Below are 10,628 nucleotides of genomic sequence, written 5' to 3'. Positions count from 1 at the left end.
AGAGGCTGCATGTGCCCTACTTCAGATCCTCTCGTCTTCACCTGCTTTTTTGGACTAGTGGCCCCTGAAGCTTCCAGCTCAGCAAAGCTTTGACCAGCCTTCCACAAGTGCAAACTGATGCCACTCCCCTCGTGCCCTCACAATACATCTTCTTGTCTCTCCTCGGAGCTGCTCTGTTCGTGTGAAGGTATGTTTAATGTCTATGAGTGCATAAGTCCGTGGGGTGAACCTTTGCAAGTGGAATACAGGAGCCAATGGATAAATGCTTACTTTTCCTCCTTCCAGGCAGACTGAACTGAGATATTTACACAAAAGATTGAGTAACCAGATGCCTCTTAAACGCATCCAGCTCAATAACACATCTTCAAACTAGCTCTCTGTCCTTCCCTGTCTCATTCCCCCAGTCCTTCAATCTGTTCCCTGGGATTGCATTCTCTAATAAAGGAAAAGCCCATAAGTCTCTACCTCAGCTTCTGCTTTTAGGGGAACCCAGGCCAATTCAGCCAGCTACTCTGCCTAAATGTAAACTAACCATACCATTCCCCTGCTCAAAACCCTTCAGTGCCTCCATTGCCTATAAAGTTCAAACTTCCCAGCTAAAAGCTGAAGGACAGCCAGAAGTCATCTGGTCAACCTTTTTTCACGTTTCTTGCAACCTTCTTTCCAACAGTCCAAGTCCTGGATTTTGGAATCCATCGGATTGGGTGTCAAATCTAGCTCTTTTTGAAAACTTGCATAGTATAGTTTTTCTCCTCTCTAAGCCTCAGTTTCTTCATCTGCCCCATCTTAGGGTTGAAAAGAGACAATGAATGATATTAAATATACAGCACAGTGTTTGGGACACCAAATACATTACAGTCAGTATCATTGTAGGTGAAGAATCAGAAACGAAGATGCAGTGGGGGCTCTTGGGATCACACAGTCAGCTCCCAGTGGCTGTGAAACCTGGGGCCCACATCCTACAAAACCAAACGCCTGCACTCCACAAACAAGAGCTTGAGGTATCTGATCTCCTATGAAAGTTGTTAAATGCATTTCCTCTACAGATATGCAGGCACTCTGAGAGCCAGACAGTGAATAAAACAAACAAGGTCCCTGCCTTCGGGAGTTTACCTTCTGAAGAGGTAGTGAGATGCTTGATAGGGAAAGTAAGTAGGTGTGTGTGAGCATGTCTAGTTGAGGGAGTAATCATCCGATAAAGGCTCACTTAGGTGAAGGGAGAAAGGGAGTGAAAATATTGATAGCAGGGGTAGCATTCCAAACAGCCAGAGTGGGAGGTACAAAGGGCTGAAGTAGGAGCAGTCTTAGAGGATTCAAGGGACAGCAGAGAGGCCAGCACTGCTGAAGGGGATGGGCGAGGGGAAAGGTGGTAAGAAGTGAGGTCAGAGAGAGGCAGACAGCCAGCTCGGGCTGGCTGAGGACAGTGAATTTTGCTCTGAGTGTCGGAAAGCTAATGCCAGGCTTTGACCAGAGGTAAGGAAGAATCTGACTCAGGCTTCAGTGGGTCACTCTGCTGAGAGAGCAGAGAGGAAGCCACTGCAATAATCTTGGTAGAGAGGATAGTGGCTTGGACCAGGTGGCAGAGACAGGGGAGGTAAGAAGTTGTCATTCTGAAAACATTTTAAAGGTGGAGCTTACAGAACTTGCTGATGAATTAGATGTGGGTTGTGAACAGAAGGTAGATCCCAAAGACTGTGGCCCAAGCAAATGAAAAGAGGGCACTTCATTTAATGAAAGAGGGGGACTGAGAAAGAAGAGGTGGGAGGTAAATCAGAAGTCTGCTTTGCAACATGCCAAGTTTGAGATGACGATTGGATGTCCAGTACACACAAAGCAGTAGCGACACATACAAATCCGCAGAACAGGGAGAAGTCCAGACTGGACATTCATATTTGGGAGCATTAGACAGTTAAACATTCAGTTGTGTTGAAGACTGGATGAGCCAACCTAGGGAATGAGAGCAAATGGGCCTTCATGGCTCCCTGGGGACATACCAATGATCCGAGATCAGGGAGACGAGAGTCTAAGAAAGGAGCGTGAGAAGGAGGCGAAGAGAACCATGAGTGTAGTGTTCTGAAAAAAGCCACAAGCATAAAGAGTTTCAAGGAGAAGGGATTTACTAACTGCCAAATGTCACTAATTGGTCATATAAGACGAGACTGAGAATTGACCACGGGGTTTGGTAACATGGTCACTGCGACTTTGGCAAGGGCTATTTAAATGAACAGGTGAGTACAAAAGAGCATGGAAGGAAAGAAAAGAGAAACTTCAAGATTAGACGAGCCTTTGGAGTTTTGCAGAAAGGAGAGCCGAGAAAACTGATGATGCTGGAATGACGTTCATGAGTAGATGAGAGGGGACGGGACCTAGTGAACAATGGAGGTGTTCTCATTAATGGCAATCCCCAACAGTGGCCAAGGCACCGTGAAACTGGCACTCGTCAAGGAGTCCAAATCATTCCAGCCTCTTTGGAAATGTTTAGCACCACACATCAAGAGCCTTGAGAAACATCCATGCCCTTTGACCCATTAATTCCACTTCTGGGAATCTCCTAAGGAAATAATCCCAATACAGAAAAAGTTCTCTGCATAGAAGCCCATCACAGAACTATATATAATAGGTCTAGAAACATTTAAATGCGCCACAATAGGTGATGATTAAGGACACGGATGGATTTAGTCACTGGACTATAAGCTCCATGAGGAGAGGAACAGTGTATATTTTATTTACCACTGTCTCTCCAGCATCTACCATGTGTCTGACATATTTGTTGAATGAATAAAAAGTCCTATAAGTTTAAGCAAAAAACGATATAAAATAATCCTTAAATATTATATATAAATATGCATACACTCACAGTATGAGCTCAAACATGTGAAAAATAATAGTAAAATTTAACATTCTAAATGTATAAAAACTAAAGAAATAGCTCCTCAAATTATAAATAGTGATTATGTTTGAGTGGTGGAACATGATTTCTTATTTTATTGTTGTATATTTCGTATATATTCAAGAATGAATATGGTTACTTTTATAATGGAAAAAACAAGTCAAGGTCATTTCTTAAAAAAGGAAATGTTAGGGTTAGACAAGATTTAAACTCACACAGCCAGGATTTGATAAGGCTTTGCACCTACTAAGGGTTCCCAAGAACTCTGGATGTGAGTCTCTCCAATTCCAGCACTGGTGCTTTTCTAAAGGTGGGCTCTTCTCACTACAATCAGGGAGCGGTCCACTAGCTGGGCTAGTGAAGGCTCCTCTAGGAATGAGAGAGATTCTGTTCAGAAGAACCTGCTTTCACTGCAGCATTTTCTAAACTCTTAATAATAATAAAGAGTCAAAAATAATATCCAGTGAGATGGAAAACTTGATACAGTTTAGGTGAAACAGCAGAATTCAGAGGGGCATGTTCATAAGAAGGTAACTATGCAAACTGTTCATTTGGCAAATATTTATTGAAGGAATGAAAAGGTTTCAGAAGAAATATGTCCACATATGGCCGGAGATGAGACAAACAACCAAAACTGAATCCACCTTTTCATCAATACCAATTTAAAGCCTTAGGAACTAGGATTCCGAAAGGTCCCCTCCAGCTCCCACAGTGGGTGTCTACAGGTGCTCAGCAAGTAACTCCAAGCTCCAGGGTAATCTGTTTCCTAGAGCAGAACTTCTCAAACTTGAGTGTGTGCACCATTAACTTGGAGATCTTGATAAATGCGAATTCCAATGGAAACATTCTGGGGTGGGAGCAGAGATTCTGCGTGTCTAACAAGCTCCAGGTGATGCTGAAGCTTCTGGTCTACTGATGACACTTTGAGCGGCAAGCTCCCAGGGTGCTGGGAGCGAGGCAAGCCCAAGGATCATTAGGAACCAGGAACAAGAGACAGCCACCCAGGCGGGCTGTGTCAACCTTCGCAATGTGAGGGGAGCACAGAAGATGCTCAGGGAGGCTTCCACCCACTCCCCCTAATGCCAAGCACCTTCACCAGATGAACAGCCTGGTCCCCTGTTCCTCAAGCTTGCCAGCACCCTAAAGTATGCTTGTCCTCAAGCGTCTTGACACCACTGAAAGGAGTGATGTGAAGCAAACTCTAGGCAATTGCATGGGATCCGGAGGGGCCTGAAGCCCCCAATTCCTTGGGGAGCTTGGTGAATGACATCTTGCTGGAAAGGAACCCGGGGCCTGAGCTTTGCTGGAAGGTGGTTACCTGAATCAGCCAGCAGCAGATTGCACCAAGATAAGCACAAGCTGCATCCAAGAAAGTGGCTCAAAGGAACAGAATGAGAGATGTGGCCAAAACGTGGAACAAAACAAATAACTCCAGGAAGGGAGCTGGTGGCTCAAAGAACACTTGTCTTGGGTGTCGGCTGCACAAGTTCTTGGTCAGGGGCCAGGCCAGAGTGACAGTCAGACATAGCTATTGGATCTCCTGCTGCCTGGCCCTTTGCCAGGTCCCCTGTGTAAAGCCAGTCCCAGGAACCTCACAGCGAGGCCCCTCCAGCGTCCTGGACACCTGAATACCCTGCCCGGGGACGTCCTGGTGGGCCGACTCTGCTGGAGGTTGTGTGAGTCTGAGTAGGCAGATCCAGGCCTGGACAGCCCATCCAAGTGAGCAATCTTGACATTTCCTTCCCTGCAAGGACAAGCTGTCTTGTCTACACACAGATGAAGCCTTGGATCTGGCTCAGCATCCAGAAGACTGGGCTATGACCTCCACAGTGAGATAGTCACACGCATTGCAGCCCTTTCTCTATTTTCCCTGGCTGACTGGAGGAAGGGGGATCCCCACTCCTTCCAGCCAGTGCCGCATTAATCTAGACTCCAACAACTCCCTGCCCCTGCCACTACTGAAGGCTACTAAGAGGCCCAAAGTCATGTAGAGGCTTTGGAAGAACCATGGCACGTCCCCTAGGGAAAGTGAGTTCAGTGGTCAGAGTGTAGAATGAAGGAGGCTGGGGTCACAGCCTGTACTGTAGGCTTTGGCAGTGGGTTGAGACTGGGGAGAGTCACAGAGTCCTTAGCCAGCTACCTTATTAGGAGAGGTCTGGGGAGGCAAGGAAGGGCAAGCGATGGAGTGTGGCTGCAGCAGCCTGAGCCCTTCCCATCCTGGAGTTTGGCACGTGGCACCTGCCCTTGGCTATGCACTCAGCAGGGGCACCTTCCCCACAGCCTACCATGGCAAAGCTTTTTGTCCGAGGCAAAGAGGACACAAGCTCTATGACAATACATATGTCACCCTCAAGGGCAAACACTTGCAGGCGTGTTTCCACACTAGGTGGCAAATGTAGTGAAAGAAAAAAGGGAAGGAGTAGGATGTGAGTCCTGGAATTCCTGCTGCTCAGGGCTGATTTTCCTACTGCAGAGGAGTGTGAGGACCCAAAGCCACCAGGATCCGTTCTCCGCAGCTGGATGTGCTAAGCAGAGAACAGAAATCCCACTGTCTTGCTTCCACAGAATTTGTTATCACTTACGAAGCCCATCCACAAACATCATCTCTCACAGAAGTTAGGGGCTGAACAAGGTCCAAAGCTCTGACTCCACGTGCTCCTTCCGTCACCTCACAGTGACCTTGCAGCCTCATTGGTAGAGGTAAAACCCCTGGGGTTGCAGGCTAGGCATCTGTTGCTGAGTTGCCAGAATGAACCCTGCCTGCTACTAGCAGACGACCTCCGGCTCTGGCATCTGCTCAAGCTGTGAGGTATACTGTGACCCGCAAAATCCAGACTCAGAGTCCCCCCAGAAACAAATAGCTGAACCGTCTGAATGTTAGGCTTCACATTGCAAATAGATGTGGAAACGAGCTCTTGCCTGCCTATCTGGACCCTAGAAAGCCAGTAATGATGGAGTGCCACCCTCAGCTTGCCCCGTGCCCACTTAGCTAAGTGAAGGTGCCTGGCAATGGGCATGGCAGGGAGAAGCGCTGGACCTGGCTAAATGGGGTTGGACCTGCCACTGAGTTTCAGGGATCCTTTGGAGATTTCCGTGTGCACTGTGGACAGGGGCAGATGCTCAGCCTCCTCCACAGGAGTGCTCTGCTGGCAAGTCAGCACCAGCGCCTTGACCTCCTTCCTAAAGTTGGTGTTAAGAAAACCGTAGATAAAAGGGTTGATACAGGTGGAGGCCATGGCGAGCAGGTGGCACAGCAAGAAGATGAGGTTGCCGTGACAAACAGGAATGGCCTCGTGGTACCAGTCCTCCAGGCTATTAAACACATGCAGGGGCAGCCAGAGCAGGGCGAAGGCAGCCACCATGGCCACCAGGATGCCGTTGATCCGCCTCATCTGCCGGGCCTGCGAGCTGTAGGTGCCCTTGTGGAACAGCTGCCCCTGCTTCCGTAGGCGCTGGTAGATGCGTACGTAGCAGACCAAGATGAAGGCCAGCGGGATGCAGTACTGGAAGAGCAGCAGCAAGGTGGTATAGATGACACGGTGGTGGTCCAGCGGCCAGGACTCGGTACAGACCACCTTATCTGCCAGGAATTCCAGAGCCTTGGAATGGTTCTTGTGGAAGACATTCTCCAGGACGCTGTTGGCCAGGAAGGGCAGGGAGAGGAAACAGGCAATGAGCCAGATGACCACAATCCCAAGGTAGGCCTGGGAGATGCTGGGCTTCCAGCCTGTCGGGTTGATGATAAGCTGATGCCTCTCCAAGGCCACAAGGACAAGTGAGAGGATAGAGACTGTCACTGACATACACTGGATGAAGGCCGACATCTTGCAAAGGGCCTCGCCAAAGACCCAGTAGTCCATGATGGTGTAGATGGCTGTGAGCGGCTGGCAGATGAGGCACATGAGGAAGTCAGAGAAGGCCAGGTTGGCGATGAGCAGGTTGGTCACATTGGCCTTCTCCTTCTGCCTAATGGTCACACATATCAGGCAGAGGTTGCCCAGGACCCCCACAATGGTCTCGATGCTATAGGTGGTGACAATGAAGACCATCGGGTCCACAGAATCCTGGCAGTGGTCAGAGAAGTTGTACAGGATGCCCTTTGGCATGCTCCTGTTTTGACCTTGCAAGGTTCCTGGGAGCAGCATGGACAGGAAGTGAGAGATGTTCATGGTGCATGTGAGAAGATTCCAGGAGATTCAGTGATGACACCTGCAAAGCAAAGGAACAACTCAGGGATCATGCCCCCTGGGTGTAATCCAGGGAGAAGTGGGGTCCAGATAGAGATGGTCATGACTTCTTCAACCCCAAGGCTGGGATTGTAGGACCTGAGACTCAGAGATGTAAAAACAACTTGCCCGTAGTCACACAGCTAATAAGTAATGGGACCCAGCTTCAACCCAGGTCTGTCTGATGCCAGAACTTGCTCCAAAATTTCCCCCTGACCTCAAAGTTTGATGCAGTTTTGATGATAAGGAAGTTGGATTGTTGTATGCAAAGTTCAGGAACAGAGTTGTTCAGGTAGCATGGAAATTCCCTTGTCACATTTTATCCAAATAGACACAGAAGCAAATGCCATCATGTGCTCTGGTCTTTCCATGGCATAACATGCCCTTAAGGATAGAACCAAAACCCTGGGACCTGACACACAGTAAGCCCTCCTGGTCTCAGCCACCACTTGCACCACCAGCCTTGTTTCTCAGGTGACACATGGCAAAAGTGAAGCTTGCCAGGTATGCAAAAACTGGGTCATCAGCACACCAGCTCTCTCCTCTTGCCCACTATGTGTACACAAGTGCATGACCAACTTCATGGGATGTCCACCATCCTCCCTATAGGCCCTCTCCATGCCTATGCTTTAGTCACCTGAAACAGCTTGCAGTTCCCAAACACACCAGCCTGGTCCACAGCTCCATGCCCTGACACAGCCTGTCCCTTTTTCTCTGGTGCTTTCTCAAGATAACGGACCCTTTGCCAAGTCTAAATTAGAGTTTGGACTCTAGAGACTCCAGGTGGTAATACCAATGACAGATATTTTGACATGGAGAGCTACCATGTCATTACACACACCATTGTGACTCACCTTCCTCATGAGTCTTGTAGTCATCATTAATCCCACAAGCAGCGCTCAACCTCCGGGGACACCAGAATCACTCCAGGAGCATGTCAAAATGCAGATTCCAGAGCCTCTCACCAGGAGATGCAGTTAAGTGAGTGTAGGATGGGGCCCAGAAACTGTTTTAACAAGTTCATGCTGATGGACCATTTTGATAAACACTGTTTACAGAAGAATACCCTATTTCAGATATTCTTTAAGTCCCATATAATGGTCAGAGAAGCAGTTGTTAGAGTATGGCCAAAATTAAGCAGAGATCAGTAAAAATCTATTTGTCAGCTGTCATATGAGGAAATGTCACTGTGCATTTGATCTGGTTTATAAAGATGAGTCTCATTTGACGATTTATAAGATCAAGGCATGAAGTCCACTGCAATTTTACAGTCCGATTATTTTGCTTAGTGAATCTCATAAGCAAGAGGATTTTTCTGGCACCACAGTCATCTGGCAAAAAGGGCCATTTTGAAATGAACATGACAAAATGAAATATGAAAGGTCCAGTATTTAAGTCAAAAAATGGCCACAACTGCCTGAAACAGTGGGGGATGCATTGTGCCCAAAGCAGCAAAAAATCCCAAGGCTCTGGTCGACCACCAGCCAAGACTGGGTCAATGACGGGAAGCCACACAAGGGATTCCAAATTGACCAACTGCAGCATGATCAGAGCAGAGTGACCAGATGGACAGGGCTCCAGAAATTCCCCCCAACTTCACACATTCATCCACTCAATAAGCATGTGCCAAGCCCCATGCTACAAACAGGGCTCCAAAGACGGTATGTACAGCCATGTCCCTCCCAGACCAGAGGAAGTGACCACGAGGAATGCAGATACACCTCAAAGTCACACTGCCATCACCAAAACCACTATGAATAGAATGCCTGTGAGCACCAGAACTTGTTGCCAGCCAGCTCTCAAAGACAAGGTGGGAACACCTGAAACGCTGGGGGAACACCTCCACTGCAGCCTGCCTTCCCCACTAGTCAGAGGAACGCTAACAAATAATACAAATATTATCAATCTCCCAATCAGGTAAGAATGGAGAGAAGGACATCTGCTTTGTTTCCTGAAATTTCAGCAAACAGCTCCTGTCTTAATGCCCGCGGTACCCAGACACTTTCCATGCACCCCTTACCTCCTCTTTACTCGCAACTCACAGGGTGAGGTAGCGTGCCACCCAAGTTTCAGGTGAGGACACTGACGTTGCGGGAGTCGAAGTCTACATGAGAGGCGGGTGCTCCCCGCACCCCCAGCCTTCGTTGTGCAACTCTGAGCCGCAGGCTCTGGGAAGCCCATCCCGTGCCCCATCCCTAATCGCCTGTCGGCAGGCGGCGAGCAAGGCTTCCCGGTGGGAGGGGGGGGGTCGGACCCGAGTCCGGGTCCCCTTGTCCCTGGGACCCAATGGGCATGCCGCAGGGCCCACGCCGGCCTCACCTGCTCCGGGGGCCCGCGGCACTCTGTGTGTGAAGCAGAGCCGCCCTGCCTGTCCTCTGGCTGCCCGCTGAGCTCCCTCCTGCGCTGCCGCCGCCCTCGCCGCCTGCCCGCCCAGGAGGACTCTTGGCTGCCTGGGGACCCAGCCGCCTGCCCAGGGAGCCAGCCCACACCATCCGCCTGGAGCTGCAGGCCAGCAGACTGGATCTATCTCTCTCTCTCTCTCTCTCTCTCTCTCTCTCTCTCTCTCTCTCTCTCTCTCTCTCTCTCTCTCTCTCTCTCTCTCTCTCTCTCTCTCTCTCTCTCTCTCTCTCTCTCTCTCTCTCTCTCTCATTGTAAAATCACACATGTGCTTGTGCTTGGAGGACCTCCTGAAAGCAACAAATCTGCTTCAAGGGCACTTCCTAAATCTTGGACATGCACAACTCTCCTGTAAAATCTCCGTGGCTTGAATTTACAGAAACAGAGGAGCAGTGGTTACCAGGGGCTGTGGTATGGGGGAAATGGAGCGATATTGGTCAAAGGATACCAACTTCCAGTTATAAAATTAACAAATGCTGGGGATCTAATGTACAGCATGGTGATTGTAGCTAATAATACTTTATTATGTACTTGCAAGTTGCTAAGAGAGTCGATCTTAAATGGTCTCACCAAAAAGAAAAAAAAGGAAATTATGTGACAGGATGGAGGTGTTAGCTAAAGCTATGAGGTAATCATTTTGCACTACATAAATGTATCAAACCAACATGTCTACACCTTAAACTTACATAATATCAATTATACCTCAATTAAGTTGGTGGGGGGACCTTCTGTGCTTCCCCGTGAGCCACAGGACGTGGCCCAGACCTCCCACTCACTCTCTACCCATGCCGAGTAACCCCAGAGGCATCATTCATGGCCCTGGAGTTGTGGGCAATGGCCCTCTTCAGAATCGTAGCTGCCATTTATGGTCCGTGTGGACTCTGCAGACATTACCCTATTTGATCATCACCACAGCTCCAAGACGTTGGCGTTTTACTTCCTGTTTTACTATTGAAGCCAAGTGACACTCAAAGATTGAGCAACTTCTCCAAAGTCACCAGCTAAGAAATGCTCAGATCCAGCCTGCCAAACCCCAAGACTCTGCTCACTGGCTCCTGGGGTGGCACCTGCTCTTCCTCCTTTAGGAACCACTCTCCTCCCTGCCTTGACTGCCT

At 48.8% G+C, this 10,628-nt stretch overlaps 1 protein-coding gene across 1 annotated transcript; it reads right to left on the bottom strand.

Annotated features, from left to right (window-relative positions):
* Positions 1–2,980: 2,980 nt before the first annotated feature.
* On the bottom strand, positions 2,981–9,623 carry NPY4R2 (neuropeptide Y receptor Y4-2). The gene is made up of 2 exons (XM_074337231.2): positions 9,436–9,623; positions 2,981–7,099 (listed from the first exon to the last, which is right to left on the bottom strand). Exon 2 carries the CDS (start codon positions 7,057–7,059, stop codon positions 5,932–5,934), a length of 1,128 nt encoding a protein of 375 aa, XP_074193332.1. The 5' UTR covers positions 7,060–7,099; positions 9,436–9,623; the 3' UTR covers positions 2,981–5,931.
* Positions 9,624–10,628: the final 1,005 nt, after the last annotated feature.

Source organism: Rhinolophus sinicus, chromosome 15, assembly GCF_057876585.1.
Source record: "Rhinolophus sinicus isolate RSI-liver-muscle chromosome 15, RSI-T2T, whole genome shotgun sequence".
NCBI classification, from domain to species: domain Eukaryota; kingdom Metazoa; phylum Chordata; class Mammalia; order Chiroptera; family Rhinolophidae; genus Rhinolophus; species Rhinolophus sinicus.
The sequence above is the reverse complement of the archived record's forward strand: the minus strand, read 5'-3'. Positions and strand labels throughout refer to the sequence as shown.